The 17,813-nt window shown below is 36.8% G+C and overlaps 1 protein-coding gene across 3 annotated transcripts in view; it reads right to left on the bottom strand.

The window, feature by feature from the left end:
* The window catches only part of TBC1D19 (TBC1 domain family member 19), a 157,225-nt gene that overhangs the window by 100,703 nt on the left and 38,709 nt on the right, over window positions 1-17,813 (bottom strand). For 2 of the 3 annotated variants that reach the window (XM_070372240.1, XM_070372239.1), the window contains exons 5-6: window positions 1,779-1,853; window positions 664-727 (exon numbers count right to left, since the gene is read on the bottom strand). In XM_070372240.1, coding sequence (XP_070228341.1) covers window positions 664-727; window positions 1,779-1,853 — 139 coding nt within the window. Of the gene's footprint in view, window positions 1-663; window positions 728-1,778; window positions 1,854-13,211; window positions 13,337-17,813 lie in introns of all 3 variants that reach the window. The other variant, XM_070372241.1, reaches the window with a different exon arrangement.

Below are 17,813 nucleotides of genomic sequence, written 5' to 3'. Positions count from 1 at the left end.
TTATATTGAACTATTCTTCCTTCTGAATTTCTATAACACACTGCTTCCTTTATGATGGCTCAAAATTTTTTGCAACCTCCCCAGGCCCCAGCTATTTTTTAAGAAGGAGTGGTGAAGAATTATGTACATGTCTACCTAAACAATTATTTTACATATATCAATAATTAATTTATACATATATTTATCACTCATTAAGTGTTTTTAAAATTGATAGACTCAATTTTAAACATTAAAATGAACCAAAATAAATTCTTAAAAACATTTTAAAACATTTTAAAGGTCTTAAAACTTTTCAAAATGTAACACATTTTAACATCTCAATGTAATTAAAGCTTGAGATTTATCTTAATTATGAGCCTAAGAAATCCACTGAATGATTCTAATTTATCCTTTCATAAAAATGTTTTCAAATGCTGATTAAAAAAATAACTGATTTAAATATTCTCAAAATAACGGAGCATAGTGACTAAAGCTGGGAATTTTTAAACTGCAAAGTAGAAGTTTAAGCAAAAAAAAAAAAAAAAAAGATGATAATAAATCAGTGAGAAGGGAAGTTGCTATCTTTCCAAAAAGAACTTGTTAATAATGTTATTTTGGATCCACAATTAAAAGAACAATTTTTTTCCCACTACCACATTTTGAAAATATTTTTTTCATATGTACCTGGTTCATCGGTTCCCATTTCATTCCATTTATTGAGAAGTTCTTTCTGTTCTCCAACTGGCCTCTAAAAAAGGTAATTTTAAAATTGGTTTCGTTTTGTGAAGTTAAGCAATGCAGCTGAAAAATAAGAATCAATACCTTATCTAAAAGCTTATATAAACTACCATAACACAAGAAAAAATAATTTCATTACATATGATTAGCTTTTCTGGGAATTACACTTAATGTTATTTAACTATTACCTTGTATGCAGTCTTAATGGCTCAGTTAGAATATGGTACTAATGAGTCTAAAATAGAAGGCAAATGATATGTGCTGGCCAGTAAAATTTCACAAAGAAAGACTGCTCCTCAGCCACATACTACATCTCTCACCCCATCCAGCAATCTCAGAAATGCATCACAAGGGGGCTGGCCAAGAGAGTGTGACTGTGAGTCAGTAGCATCATCTTCCTATATGAAAGACAGTATATTACACAATACTACATATTTAGACAGTTTTTCATATAAATTTATCCTCTTTTACACCATCCTTCTGGTGCCTTCAGTGACTTGTGCTTGGATATTATCCAATGTACATTCACTATATCTTGTCCAACAGCAGGGAATAAATAGGTGTAGGGAGGACGAAGTGAAGAGAAACTTGTTCACTCCTACTCTTGAACAGCTATAAAAGACCCAGAACATTCCTCACGTGGCTTTTCTCTCCTTTTCATCTCTCCCCTATCAAAGCCCAGAACTACAGATAAATGTTGAGTATTAGATCTAAATAGTTCTAGAGAGATGATAAATCATTCGGGTAAGGAGACTAAAGGTAATTAAAATCTTTAAAGTGCATTTATAACCTTTACAGACAAATCTCCAAATAATCTGTACTGTACAGCCTATATTTATTCTTGATACAGGTTTGTTTTTTTTTTTTTACAAAAAGCATTATAGCATATGCAATAGAAAACTATATAAAATACATCCACATAATTTACCTTTTATAGACTTTGGTTTCAAAAAGCTGTATACCAGTAACAAAAAAAAAAAGATAAATCTGCCTAACAGTTATAATTTCATGATACTTGCTAGTACATGATTCACAATAAAATACTTAAGTGTTAAAAGTACCTTTCGTGCCAATGGAATACTCAGTTCAGTGCACATACTATTTAAACTCTTCAAAATTCTTTTTTCCCAACTTCCCTGAAACATAAGGAACAGTCTATTATTATTTTTGGTTAACAGTGCCAAAAGTGATTTTTAAAAAATTAAAGACATTATGAGTTATATAGAAATGGTGAAGTTGCTTGAGATTGGTTATCTTATTCACTAGATTACTCAACAAATATTGATTACTGCCTACTATGTGCCAGATACTATCCTTAGTGCTGTGAATAACAAAATGTCTCCATCCTCATGGAACTGACATTCTAGTGGAGGATTGGAATGAAGATAGATTAAAAAAATAAATCAACAAGTCAGATGTGGAAATAGCAGATTTTAAAAAAAAGGTAAGCTATATTTAAGTACTTTATAAATCTTTCATACTTGAGACTCCCATTAATGACCTAGTAAAATAAAATTTTATAGAAATTATTATATTGTAATTTTTCCAAACATCTTTCACCCTAAATACTTCACTATGAATTTTTTAAGAATAAGAACCTAGCTGTGGTACATATACACAATGGAGTATTACTCAGCTATTAAAAAGAATACATTTGAATCAGTTCTAATGAGGTGGATGAAACTGGAGCCTATTATACAGAGTGAAGTAAGCCAGAAGGAAAAACACCAATACAGTATACTAACGCATATGTATGGAATTTAGAAAGATGGTAACAATAACCCTGTATATGAGACAGCAAAAGAGACACTGATGTATAGAACAGTCTTTTGGACTCTGTGGGAGAGGGAGAGGGTGGGATGATTTGGGAGAATGGCATTGAAATATGTATAATATCATATATGAAACGAGTCGCCAGTCCAGGTTCCATGCATGATACCGGATGCTTGGGGCTGGTGCACTGGGATGACCCAGAGCGAGGGTATGGGGAGGGAGGAGGGAGGAGGGTTCAGGATGGGGAACACATGTATACCTGTGGCAGATTCATTTTGATATATGGCAAAACCAATACAATATTGTAAAGTTAAATAAAATTAAATTTAAAAAAATAAAGTAGGATAATGAAATAGCAAGGAATTTATAGCATCAAGTAATGTAATAAAATGACTGTCCAGGTTTCAAAAAAAAAGAATAAGAACCTTCTCTTACATAACCACAATACCACTATGACACCTGAGAAAACTAAAAATAATATTTCATATCATCTTAGCCCATATTCAATAATTTCCAATTATCCCCCAAAATGTCTTTATATCTTTTTAAATCCTGGATCCATTAAAAATTAATGCATTACATTTAGTTGTTATGTCTCTTTCTGTATAGCTTAATCTAGTGCGCTTTTCTCCTTTTCTTTTTCATACTGGCTTTTTTGAGCAGTCCAAGGCAGATGTCTTTTGGAATGTGTCACAATCTAGATTGGTCTTACTGTTTTCTCACCATATCGATTACATTCTTCTTTGTCCCTGGTATTTCTCATAAACTTGAAATAATAAGTTAACTTTAATGGTCAGTCATAAATTGATCATCCGTATACATCATACTTCAGTAAATTATTCTCTTTAATGCCAAGTTAAAACACCATAATTTTTTGGTCTTTTAGCACCGGCCACTTCTGACTCACAAAAAACAGAATAATACCAAAGCTCCAAAATTTAGACCAAATGAGGAGAAATGGAGATAACTATATATTATACTATCTATAAAAGACAGCTAAAATCAGATAATATTAAATAGAATAATAATACCTCCTTTACATGATTGCTATAAAAATTAAAGATGTAAAGTACTTTGAACAGTGACACAATGATAATAATCATTCAATAACTGATAGTTTTTACTACAGCTATCATTATTCAGAGTTTCTTCATTAACATATGTATCTAGATATATTACTCTCTATCTGGAATAAACTCTCCATGCTCTACTCTTATCCCAACATACTTATTCCTATGTTATCTGAATAAATTATATTCACCATTCAGGTCTTCACCTCTATTAAGCCTGCTCTTACCTGGCCCCCACTCAGATAATATTAGTGCCTTTGCCTACAGATTCTCACAATATCTCTTCCTTCACCTATCATAGCACATATCACACTTTATCGAGCACATAATAAGTTTTCAATAATTGAACAGATTTCTACTCTTAGTTATGCTGCAAGTATTTAGAAAAATTTTGGTACAACTGCCAAAGTAATGAATGAACAGGAAAAAAATCATCTATAAGAGAAATACAAAGCTGTGTGAAATGCATAAGACTTAGTTTACTGAATATATAGAAATAGGTTTTCAAGAATAAAAGAATACTCAATAAATTTCATAAAATACAGTCCAAACTAATTCTGTTTACTAGTTTGTTTTCAATTTTTTTCTCTCTCTTTTCTTTTTCCTATAAAGAGTTCTCTTAGATGCAGGACTTCAAATATATTTGGGTATATTATTCATGACCAAACTTTAGTTAGTGTAATACAACCCACTTCCACCCTCAACATTCTTATCCCAAATTTATCTGGAAAAATCTAACTCAACTTTCATATCTTGGCTTAAAAGTAATTTCCTTTAATAAGCTTTCTGCCACTTGCTCCCTCAAATCCAGATTGTGGGGGTTGGGGGAGCAAGTATTAGAACCTTAACAACACAAGAGAAGACTCTACACATGGACATCACCAGATGTCAACACCGAAATCAGATTGATTATATTCTTTGCAGACAAAGATGGAGAAGCTCTATACAGTCAGCAAAAACAAGACCAGGAGCTGACTGTGGCTCAGATCATGAACTCCTTATTGCCAAATTCAGACTTAAATTGAAGAAAGTAGGGAAAACCACTAGACCACTCAAGTATGACCTAAATCAAATCCCTTACAATCATACAGTAGAGGTGACAAATAGATTAAAGGGATTAGATTTGATAGAGTGCCTGAAGAACTATGGACGGAGGTTCATGACATTGTACAGGAGGCAGTGATCAAGACCATCCCCAAGAAAAGAAATGCAAAAAGGCAAAATGGTTGTCTGAGGAGGCCTTACAAATAGCTGAGAAAAGAAGAGAAGCTAAAGGCAAAAGAGAAAAGGAAAGATATACCCATTTGAATGCAGATTTCCAGGGAATAGCAAGGAGAGATAAGGAAGCCTTCCTCAGTGATCAATGCAAAGAAATAGAGGAAAACAATAGAATGGGAAAGACTAGAGATCTCTTCAAGAAAATTAGAGACCCCAAGGGAACATTTCATGCTACTATGAGCACAATAAAGGACAGAAATGGTATGGACCTAACAGAAACAGAAGATATTAAGAAGAGGTGGCAAGAATACACAGAGGAATAGACAAAAAAGATCTTCATGACCCAGATAACCACAATGGTGTGATCACTCACCTAGAGCCAGACATCCTGGGATGCGAAGTTAAGTCGGCCTTAGGAAGCATCACTACAAACAAAGCTAGTGGAGGTGATAGAATTCCAGTTGAGCTATTTCAAATCCTAGAATATGGTGTTGTGAAAGTGTTGCACTCAATATGCCAGCAAATCTGGAAAACTCAGCAGTGGCCACAGGACTGGAAAAGGTCTGTTTCATTCCAGTCCCAAAGAAGGGCAATGACAAAGAATGCTCAAACTACCACACAATTGTACTCATCTCACACACTAGCAAAGTAATGCTCAAAATTCTCCGAGCCAGGCTTCAACAGTACAGGAACTGTGAACTTCCAGATGTTCAAGCTGGATTTAGAAAAGGTAGAAGAACAAGAGATCAAATTGCCAACATCTGCTAGATCCTAGAAAAAGCAAGAGAGTTCCAGAAAAACATTTACTTTTGCTTTATTGACTATGCCAAAGCCTTTGACTGTGTGGATCACAATCAACTGTGGAAAATTCTGAAAGAGATGGGAATACCAGACCACCTGAACTGCCTCTTGAGAAACCTGTATGCAGGTCAAGAAGCAACAGTTAGAACTAGACATGGAACAAACAGACTGGTTCCAAATTGGGAAAGGAGTACATCAAGGCTGTATATTGTCACCCCGCTTATTTAAACGTATATGCAGAGTCCATCATGTAAAACACTGGGCCGGATGAAGCACAAGCTGGAATCAAGATCGCCGGGAGAAATATCAATAATTTCAGATATGCAGACGACACCACCCTTATGGCAGAAAGCAAAGGAGAACTAAAGAGCCTCTTGATGAAAGTGAAAGAGGAGAGTGAAAAAGTTGGCTTAAAACTCACCATTCAGAAAACATGGCATCTGGTCCCATCACTTTACAGCAAATAGATGAGGAAACAGTGTCAGACTTTATTGTTTTGGGCTCCAAAATCACTGCAGCCATGAAATTAAAAGACACTTGCTCCTTGGAAGAAAACCTATGACCAACCTAGACAGCATATTTAAAAGCAGAGACATTACTTTACCAACAGAGGTCCATCTAGTCAAGGCTATGGTTTTCCCAGTTGTTCTGTACAGATATGAGAGTTAGACTATAAAGAAAGTGAGCACCGAAGAACTGATGCTTTTGAACTGTGGTGTTGGAAAACTCTTGAGAGTTCCTTGGATTGCAAAGAGATCCAACCAGTCCATCCTAAAGGAGATCAGTCCTGAATATTCACTGGAAGGACTGATGCTGAAGCTGAACCTCCAATACTTTGGCCACCTGATGTGAAAAACTGACTCATTTGAAAAGATCCTCATGCTGGGAAAGACTGAAGGTGGGAGGAGAAGGGGATGACAGAGGATGAGATGGTCGAATGGCATCACTGACGTGATGGACATGAGTTTGAGCAGGCTCTGGGAGCTGGTGATGGACAGAGAAGTCTGGTGTGCTGCAGTCCATGGGGTCACAATGAGTCGGACATAATTGAGTGACTGAACTGAACTGAATTTTAATTCAGTCATTACTATAAAAATAAAACTTGCATAAAGATTAAAAATCCAATCCCTGATTTTTTATTATGTATCCTATTATATAAAAGAACTAAATTTCTAGCTATTGAATTATGATTACAAAAATTATCATTTTCAACCACTAATAAGAGGACTCTTGAGTTGATAAAAAGAAAATAACTCTCAGATATAAAAATAAAAGTTACAACAGACATCAATGTGTGGCTCATAATATATACCGTACATATTTGTAAGACTGCAATACATAATTTTAATACAGCATAAAACCTACTGAAAACACAGACATAAAGTCCATTTAAAATAGAATACTTTCTATAATTATATGTTAATAAGATATTCTGAAGCATATTTAACTTATTCTTTAGAAAATCACTCTGACAAAAACATCTCTTCAGGAGTTTTGACAAAGTAAAATTTTAAGTGATAAATCACAGTTCTCCTAAATAACTATCCCACTTACCAAGTATTTCAACTTACCAAATTTAATGTTAGATGTAATATACAGAGAAACTACTTAAGAAAAAAATTTCACAGAAAAGAAATTAGAGAAAACAAACTTATGGTTACCAGAGAATAAGTGAGGGGAGGGATAAGAATAAGTGAGGGGAGGGATAAATTGGGAGATTGAGATAGACATATACAAACTACTACATATAAAATAGACCTGATCCAAAGAGCCAAATAATTGGAAAAGACCCTGATGCTGGGAAAGATTCAAGGCAAAGGAGAAGCGGGCAGCAGAGGATGAGATGGTTAGATACCGTCACTGACTCAATGGACATGAATTGGGGCAAACTCCAGGAGACAGTGAAGGACAGGGAAGCCTGGCATGCTGCAGTCCATGTGGTTGCAAAGAGTCGGACATGACTTAGTGATTAACAACAACAATAAACTAATAAGGACCTACTGTATGGCATAGGGAACTCTTCTTGATACTCTGTAATTCTCTATATGGGAAAAAAAAATCTAAAAAACAGTGGATATATGTATATGTATAGAACTCATTCACCTTGCTGAAGAGCAGAAGCTAACACAACATTGTAAATCAACTATACTCCAATAAAATCTTTTTAAAAAGAAATTAGATATTAGAAGCAAGCATTCTGAATGAAAAAAATAGAGCTAAGTGACTTACATGTGTTTACAATATGTTATTTTATTAATCCTGTGAGTAATGTATCATTACCCTCATTTTTACAAATGGGAAACTTTTTAAAACAACACCTGAGAGTAGAATGGAAAAGAATATTAAGAACTAAAGCAATGCTGAACAAAGCTTTATTCATCATTTTTTATTGTGTTCCACAACTAAAGCAAAAACGTGGAAATGATCCAGAAGAGAATAAAGAACAAGATGAAAAACTGAGAGAAAGAGGAAAAGGATGTTCAACTCAGAAAATTCAAAATTTTAAGGCTAGAACAGGTGGACATGAGGTTAATAGCTGAGTTTTCAAATAAGGAAAATATATTGATTCAACAAATATTTACTGGGCTCTTATTAAACATATGCCATTAAAAGATGAATAAAACAGCTATCCCTGTAGTGAGGGTGAGAAGGATAAGACAGAAACAAATAATATGGATAAGTTGCAAAAAGTTCATTAGGGCTATACCAATCTATACATAAAAAACCATAAAAATGTAAAACAATAGGCACGCAATAGGAAGCTAAGTATATCACAACTTCTAGCTGTCCACAGAACACATCACATCCTGAAATAATGAAAGAAGAGTGACCCCAATGGTTGGCCTTGTCTTCCCTATTCCCTGTTCCATACCTATGAAAGGTTGTCAGGATTTTTCCAAGGTACTCTTTGCAAGAACTTCAGTCAGATGGTCAGAAGTCATTTCATAAAAGTCTTAGTCAACAAAATCATTTCCACAGACATTAGAAACAGTAACAGAATTTCCTGACAATGAGGGGAAATCCAAGATGAAGCAAGCGGCTGTTTTTAAGTGGGGTCATCCTTTAGGTTCCCTAAAGAACTCTAATCTTGATTAAGTGGTATTTATTCATTTCTTTGTCTCACTGATTATCATGTATTCAATGCTTTATATCTACAAAGCACAAAGCTCAGACCAGTGAGTAAATGTTATAAGGAGCTTATAACCATTTAACGAAACTTGCCAACAATTAAAAGACTTAATCAAAATGGGTTAAAATTGTGAATTTCTTGTTTCCAGTTCTCCATCAAAAGGAGATGAGCTCCAGAGGTTAGACTGGATAAATGTGAAGGTCCACTCTAGCTCCAGCTCCAGTTCTATAGGTACATTTTTCTCTACCTGTGGAAATGAATAAATAAGCCCTACGTCTCAAAGATAAATGCTAAAAATTCATAGTTGATGCTATGCTATTATTTAAATAAAAATTTCAGTGTGTACCTAGCACCCAACAAAAAGTTGAAGTAGCAAATAAGTTATTGAAAAATGATAGTGCGCCAATATAAAATAAGAAGAAAGTAAAAGTTTCTATCCCAAAGACTTACAAAATAAAGATTTTTTAAAATGTTATTTAAAAGGAAAATGGATGGTCTTTTACATTTAAAATGTTTAAATAGAAAGACATTACCTTTTACTTAAACCCATATCCTCTCTAAATGAAATTATTGTTGCTTTCTAATCAGTTTCCCTAATAATTGAAATCTATGATATTAACTCAAAGGATTTCAAGAATTTTATAAATAAGGTAGTTTCTAAGCCATGAGAGGTAAAAGATTCTCAAAAGAATTGCAATTCTACTGAAATCTTTAAATGGGTATTATTATCATCTTGCTTCTTTTTCATAGTAATGAAAATAAATAAGAAGTCATTAAAAACAATGTAACAAATACACAGCATGCAAAACTTATGAAATTATAAAATTTTTTCATAAGTTTAAATTACTTTCTTCACACTGAAATGAATAAAGTAAAACAAAATAATAATAACCCAGCTTTCTAATGGAAAAAGGCTTTAGTAATTCTATGATAATAAAGAGTATACATTTATTCAAGATAATATAAAAAACCATACAATATATAAAGAATAAAATAATAAGCACTCATAAATTTCCACCAGTCAAAAATAACCAGGGTTACCATTTTATTCTATTCATTTTTTCTATGCATGTATGTGTACAACTGAGATGTATATGTGTGTATATATGCACTTGGATATATATACACTTAATTAAAGTAGAATTATATTGTTTTATAGTTTGCTTTTTTGAATGGAGATTATATCATATGCAATTTCACCTCATTATGCTGCTGCTACTGCTAAGTCACTTCAGTCGTGTCCGACTCTGTGCGACCCCATAGACGGCAGCCCACCAGGCTCCCCCGTCCCTGGGATTCTCCAGGCAAGAACACTGGAGTGGGTTGCCATTTCCTTCTCCAATGCATGAAAGTGAAAAGTGAAAGTGAAGTCGCTCAGTCGGGTTCAACTCTTAGCGACCCCATGGACTGCAGCCTACCAGGCTCCTCCATCCATGGGATTTTCCAGGCAAGAGTACTGGAGTGGGGTGCCATTGCCTTCTCTGTCACCTCATTATACTTCTCTGAAAATGCCACTTTTGATGCCTGTGTAAAACTGTCTTTTGGAGATTCGCTGTTACATTTAAGCAGGCCCTATTGCTTTCTTTAGATGCCTTTAAATTTTTTACTATTATCTCTGATTTTTTTCTTTAGAGAAGGCTCAAGAAGTGAAGTTACTCAAAATAAGGGTATATTTTCCTAAAGGGAACATTTCCACTTTTCATTATGTAATTCATTCATCATTTAAAAAAAAAAAAATCTATTGAGTGTCTACCATGGGCCAGGCACCATGCCAGAGGTTGCAGATACAATGCGGGAAGAGAGACACTGGTTCTGCTCTACAGAATCTAGTGATCATACAGACAACCCAAGTATTGTGATAGGAAGGTCAGGGTGCCTCTCATGTGGAGGACTTGAGATACAGGAAAAGTATCTGAGTATCTGAGAGCGAGGGGTCAGAAAGCCTTCCTAAAGAAACCATCATCTAACCCAATACCTGAAGAATGTGTAGAAGTTAGCCAGAAACACGTGGGGTTCAAGGGGAGGCAGTCTGGGGTAGGAGTGACGGTATGAGCACAGGTTCTCCTGCTGGAGGACACCAAGGAGATGAAGAGAGAGAGAAGGTACCTGTGCGTGGAAATGGAGTGGCAGGAAGGGGAGGGACAGTAAGAGAAGGCAAGGGATGAGACCTGAACAGTAAAATGGGGCAAGATAATGTATAGATTTTTAAGCAAAAGTAAGGAACTGAAGCTCTATCCTAAAAGTCTTGGAAGTTTTAAGAAATGGAGTGACAATACAGAAGGCAGAAGGACCAGTTAGGAAGGAGATGAGAATTGAAGTGATATGAAACTAGCAAAATTCTCAACTTTACTAAGGTTACTGGATTGACAGAAAACAGGATAAATTCAACCACACAGCTCATCCTGAGTTTGAGCATTTCTGGACTGGATACAGAAAGGCTGAAAAGAATCAGGTAGTGCAGATTCTGGAGTGGCTGTCCAAATTCAAATTCCAAGTCTTCCACTTAGTAGTTTTGTGAAGCTGGCACTCTCTGAGACCATAAATGTAACTCATCTCATAGAGTCGACATAAATATTAAATGAGTGAATACTTGAATGGTACCTGGCACATAATTAGAGCTCTATGTGCTTACTACTATTATTTCACATGTAAACTTGTGAATTTAGATTTATCACACTGCATATAAATTTCTTCAAATACGGCTTTCTGTGAAAGGCGTAGCAAAGTAGTTCCCAAAGTACTTTACATGGAAATATGTCACATACGTCTGAACAGCACTAGGTTAAATAAAAATTAAACTGTTTCTCTACTGAAAAGCCTCTCTGAGCCATTAACACACCAAAAGAAATTGTAAGCAAAATTAAGGAGCATTAGATTAAAAACCAAAGTATCTAATAAATATTCATGAGTCTATATTGATACAAATAAATGATTGAATAAGTAAATAAATGGGGGAGAGAAGACAACTCTCTGATGCAGAAGAATTCTAAATACTTTTTGTAGATACTCCCCTGCTCAGGGAGGTAGAACATAATTTCTCTTCCTTAAGTATGAACTGTGACTTCCTTCAAGCTGGTTTTAGAAAAGACAGAGGAACCAGAGATCAAATTGCCAACATCCACTGGATCATGGAAAAAGCAAGAGAGTTCCAGAAAAACATCTACTTCTGTTTTATTGACTGTGCCAAAGCCTTTGACTGTGTGGATCACAATAAACTGTGGAAAATTCTTCAAGAGATGGGAATACCAGACCACCTGACCTGCCTCTTGAGAAATCTGTATGCAGGTCAGGAAGCAACAGTTAGAACTGGACATGGAACAACAGACTAGTTCCAAATAGGAAAAGGAGTACGTCAAGGCTGTATATTGTCACCTTGCTTATTTAACTTATATGCAGAGTACATCACGAGAAATGCTGGACTGGAAGAAACACAAGCTGGAATCAAGATTGCCAGGAGAAATATCAATAACCTCAGATATGCAGATGACACCACCCTTATGGCAGAAAGTGAAGAGGAACTCAAAAGCCTCTTGATGAAAGTGAAAGTGGAGAGTGAAAAAGTTGGCTTAAAGCTCAACATTCAGAAAACGAAGATCATGGCATCCGGTCCCATCACTTCATGGGAAATAGATGGGGAAACAGTGGAAACAGTGTCAGACTTTATTTTTTTGGGCTTCAAAATCAGTGCAGATGGTGACTGCAGCCATGAAATTAAAAGACGCTTACTCCTTGGAAGGAAAGTTATGACCAACCTAGATAGTGTATTGAAAAGCAGAGACATTACTTTGCCAACAAAGGTCTGTCTACTCAAGGCTATGGTTTTTCCTGTGGTCATGTATGGATGTGAGAGTTGGACTGTGAAGAAGGCTGAGCGCCAAAGAATTGATGCTTTTGAACTGTGGTGTTGGAGAAGACTCTTGAGAGTCCCTTGGACTGCAAGGAGATCCAACCAGTCCATTCTGAAGGAGATCAGCCCTGGGATTTCTTGGGAAGGAATGATGCTAAAGCTGAAACTCCAGTACTTTGGCCACCTCAAGCGAAGAGTTGACTCATTGGAAAAGTCTCTGATGCTGGGAGGGATTGGGGGCAGGAGGAGAAGGGGACGACAGAGGATGAGATGGCTGGATGGCATCACTGACTCGATGGATGTGAGTCTGGGTGAACTCCGGGAGTTGGTGATGGACAGAGAGGCTTGGCGTGCTGCGATTCATGGGGTTGCAAAGAGTCAGACACGACTGAGTGACTGAACTGAACTGAACTGAAGGTGGGAGAGGGGCAGTAACTTCACAGTGGAAAAAAACCTCACAATTAGTATCTCAATCAGGCAATAAAGGTCAACATCAAAAGTGATATATCATGTTGATAGTATGAATGATGATACAATTTAATCAATATAAATGGCACTTTATGTCTGTGATCTTCCTACAAAAAACTCACAACCCCAGTCTAATCATGAGAAAAACATCTGATGAATTCCAAGAGAGGGATATTCTACAAAATACCTGACAGGTACTTCTCAAAACTGTCAAGGTCATCAAAAACAAGGGAAGTCTGAGAAAATGTCATAGCCAAGAGGAGGCTAAGGAGACATGGCAACCAAATGCAATGTGGTGTGCTGGATGGATTCCTAAAACAGAAAAAGGACATGAGGTTAAAACTAAGGGAATCTATTGAATAAAGTAGAACTTTAGCTATGGTATTAATATCAGTTCACTAAGTATAATGAATGTGCATAGTAATGTAAGAAGTTAATAAGGCAAACTGGGTATCAGATCCTTGGGAATTCTGCATAGTATCTTCTCGATTTTTCTATACACCTAAAACTCTTGTAAAAAATCAAGTCTACTAAAAAAAAAAAATAAAATAAATTGTGATTCAATAAGAGGAAGGCAATGTGTGCTTCCATTTACAAATTTACTTGTCCCTGGAACCCCCTTTTGTGGAGCATCTCTCAGGGTGAGGATTCGGCATAAAACACTCGGGAAAAGGCTGACGCAGTAAAAGAAGTCTCTTCCCCTTATCAGCCCAGATTTCCTGGCCACCTTCCCTTTGGCAGGCAGCACTTTCTACCTTGTGTTACAGATACATGTGTCCAAGTCTTATTTCAATGATCAAATCATGTAGTTTCCTGAAGGCAGAATCTCCATCTAATTTATTTCTGCATCTCCACAGCACACAGCAGAGTGTCTTTTACTCATGGGCATTCAGTAAACATCTGTTAAATAAATACTGTAAGAAAAGATGGGAAATGCCTTTTCTTACTGATTCATTATAAACTAAGTTTCTGCTACATAAAAGTCTGGGTTGTCATGCCCTCCTCCAGGGATAGTGTGCTACCAGAGTTCAAAAGAGGGAAAAATCCTTTCAACAGGAGTAATAAAAACCTCAGCGAAGAGATGCCATCTAAGCTGACACAAAATAAATGGGATTTACATAATACAGAACAAGCAGAGGGCTTTCCATGACAGCAAAACCAAAAGTGTTAAAGACGCAATAGGAAAGGCAAAATGCTTCACTTGGATGGGCACAAAGGGCAGTTATAAGACAGCAGAGACTGATGGAGTGGAATCATCTCTGCTGGGGACAGAAAGTAACTACCCTTCATGGTGGGCTTTGGACTAGGAACATCATTTACTAGGCAACTGGCAGTCACTGAAGGTTTCCTAGAAGGCAGTGAGAAATATTATAAGGGTAAATCCTAGAGAAAGAAATGGCAACCCAAAAACATAGGCCCCCCCCAAAATAAAGTCTCACTGTTTCCAAAAATAAAGTCTCCACTGTTTATCTCTTTTTTTTTTAGTAGACTTGATTTTTTACTAGAGTTTTAGATGTATAGAAAAATCAAGAAGATACTATGGAGAATTCCCAAGGATCTGATACCCAGTTTCCCTCTATTTACCATGAAGTGATGGGACCAGATGCCATGTTTTCTGAATGGTGAGTTTTAAGCCAATTTTTTCACTCTCCTCTTTCACTTTCATCAAGAGGCTCTTTAGTTCTCCTTCACTCTTCTGCCATAAGGGTGGTGTCATTTGCATATCTGGCAATCTTGATTCCGGCTTGTGCTTCATCCAGCCTGGCATTTCACATGATGTATCCTGCATATAAGTTTAAAGAAGCAGGGTGACAATATTCAGCCTTGATGTACTCCTTTCCAATTTGGAACCAGTCTGTTGTTACATGCCAAGTTCTAACTGTTGCTTCTTGACCTGCATACAGATTTCTCAAGAGGCAGGTCAGGGGTCTGGTATTCCCATCTCTTTCAGAATTTTCCACAGTTTGTTGTGATCCACACAGTCAAAGGCTTTGGCATAGTCAATAAAGCAAAAGTAAATGTTTTTCTGGAACTCTCTTGCTTTTTCTAGGATCTAGCAGATGTTGGCAATTTGATCTCTGGTTCCTCTGCCTTTTCTAAATCCAGCTTGAACATCTGGAAGTTCACGGTTCCTGTACTGTTGAAGCCTGGCTTGAAGAATTTTGAGCATTACTTTGCTAGTGTGTGAGATGAGTACAATTGTGCGGTAGTTTGAGCATTCCTTGGCATTGCCCTTCTTTGGGACTAGAATGAAAACAGACCTTTTCCAGTCCTGTGGCCACTGCTGAGTTTTCTAGATTTGCTGGCATATTTTCCAGTCCTGTGGCTGTTGCTGAGTTTTCCAAATTTGCTGGCATATTGAGTGCAACACTTTCACAGCATCATCTTTTAGGATTTGAAATAGCTCAACTGGAATTCCATCACCTCCACTAGCTTTGTTTGTAGTGATGCTTCCTAAGGCCCACTTGACATCACATTGCAGGACATCTGGCTCTAGGTGAGTGATCACACCATCGTGGTTATCTGGGTCATGAAGATCTTTTTTGTACAGTTCTTCTGTGTATTCTTGCCACCTCTTCTTAATATCATCTGCTTCTGTTAGTCGCATACCATTTCTCTCCTTTATTGTCCAATCTTGGCATGAAATGTTCCCTTGGGGTCTCTAATTTTCTTGAAGAGATCTCTAGTCTTTCCCATTCTATTATTTTCCTCTATTTCTTTGCATTGATCACTGAGGAAGGCTTCCTTATCTCTCCTTGCTATTCTCTGGAAATCTGCATTCAAATGGGTATATTTTTCCTTTTCTCCTTTGCCTTTAGCTTCTCTTCTTTTCTCAGTTATTTGTAAGGCCTCCTCAGACAACCATTTTGCCTTTTTGCATTTCTTTTTCTTGGGGATGGTCTTATCACCACCTCCTGTATAATGAACCTCCGTCCATAAATCTTCAGGCACTCTGTCTATCAGATCTAATCCCTTGACTCTGTTTGTCACTTCCACTGTATAACTGTAAAGCGATTTGATGTCGGCCAAACCTGAGTGGTCTAGCGTTTTTTCCTACTTTGTTCAATTTTAAGTCTGAATTTAGCAATAAGGAGTTCATGATGTGAGCCACAGTCAGCTCCCAGTCTTGTTTTTGCTGACTGCATAGAGTTTCTCCATCTTTGGCTGCAAAGAATATAATCAATCTGATTTTGGTACTGACCATCAAAAGCAGATAATTAATAATAAAAGGATTGAGATGCAACAAAATGAACCCACTGAAAGATAAATGGGTTTAGACTAAACTAATGGTAAACATATAAGTTAACTAAGCAGGGTGACAATATACAGCCTTGACGAACTCCTTTTCCTATTTGGAACCAGTCTGTTGTTCCATATCCAGTTCTAACTGTTGCTTCCTGACCTGCATACAGGTTTCTCAAGAGGCAGGTCAGGTGGCCTGGTATTCCCATCTCTTTCAGAATTTTCCACAGTTGATTGTGATCCACACAGTCAAAGGCTTTGGCATAGTCAATAAAGCAGAAGTAGATGTTTTTCTGGAACTCTCTTGCTTTTTTCACGATCCAGCGGATCTTGGCAATTTGATCTCTGGTTCCTCTGCCTTTTCTAAAACCAGCTTGAACATCTCGAAGTTCACGGTTCACGTATTGCTGAAGCCTGGCTTGGAGAATTTTGAGCATTACTTTACTAGCGTGTGAGATGAGTGCAATTGTGCGGTAGTTTGAGCATTCCTTGGCATTGCCTTTCTTTGGGATTGGAATGAAAACAGACCTTTTCCAGTCCTGTGGCCACTGCTGAGTTTTCCAAATTTGCTGGCATATTGAGTGCAGCACTTTCACAGCATCATCTTTCAGGATTTGAAATAGCTCAACTGGAATTCCATCACCGCCACTAGCTTTGTTCATAGTGATGCTTTCTAAGGCCCACTTGACTTCACATTCCAGGATGTCTGGCTCTAGGTCAGTGATCACACCATCGTGATTATCTGGGTCGTGAAGCTCTTTTTTGTACAGTTCTTTTGTGTATTCTTGCCACCTCTTCTTAATATCTTCTGCTTCTGTTAGGTCCATATCATTTCTGTGCTTTATCGAGCCCATCTTTGCATGAAATGTTCCCTTGGTATCTCTAATTTTCTTGAAGAGATCTCTAGTCTTTCCCATTCTGTTGTTTTCCTCTGTTTCTTTGCATTGATCACTGAGGAAGGCTTCCTTATCTCTTCTTGCTATTCTTTGGAACTCTGCATTCAGATGCTTATATCTTTCCTTTTCTCCTTTGCTTTTAGCTTCTCTTCTTTTCACAGCTATTTGTAAGGCCTCCCCAGAAAGCCATTTTGCTTTTTTGCATTTCTTTTCCATGGGGATGGTCTTGATCCCTGTCTCCTGTACAATGTCATGAACCTCCGTCCATAGTTCATCAGGCACTCTATCTATTAGATCTAGTCCCTTAAATCTATTTCTCACTTCCACTGTATAATCATAAGGGATTTGATTTAGGTCATACCTGAATGGTCTAGTGGTTTTCCCTACTTTCTTCAATTTAAGTCTGAATTTGGCAATAAGGAGTTCATGATCTGAGCCACAGTCAGCTCCCGGTCTTGTTTTTGCTGACTGTATGGAGCTTCTCCATCTTTGGCTGCAAAGAACATAATCCATCTGATTTCGGTGTTGACCATCTGGTGATGTCCATGTGTAGAGTCTTCTCTTGTGTTGTTGAAGAGGGTGTTTGCTATGACCAGTGCATTTTCTTGGCAAAACTGTATTAGTCTTTGCCCTGCTTCATTCCGTATTCC

Source organism: Bos mutus, chromosome 6 (genome assembly GCF_027580195.1).
Source record: "Bos mutus isolate GX-2022 chromosome 6, NWIPB_WYAK_1.1, whole genome shotgun sequence".
Lineage (NCBI taxonomy): Eukaryota > Metazoa > Chordata > Mammalia > Artiodactyla > Bovidae > Bos > Bos mutus.
Note: the sequence above shows the minus strand (reverse complement) of the source record. Positions and strands in the feature narration are given on the sequence as shown.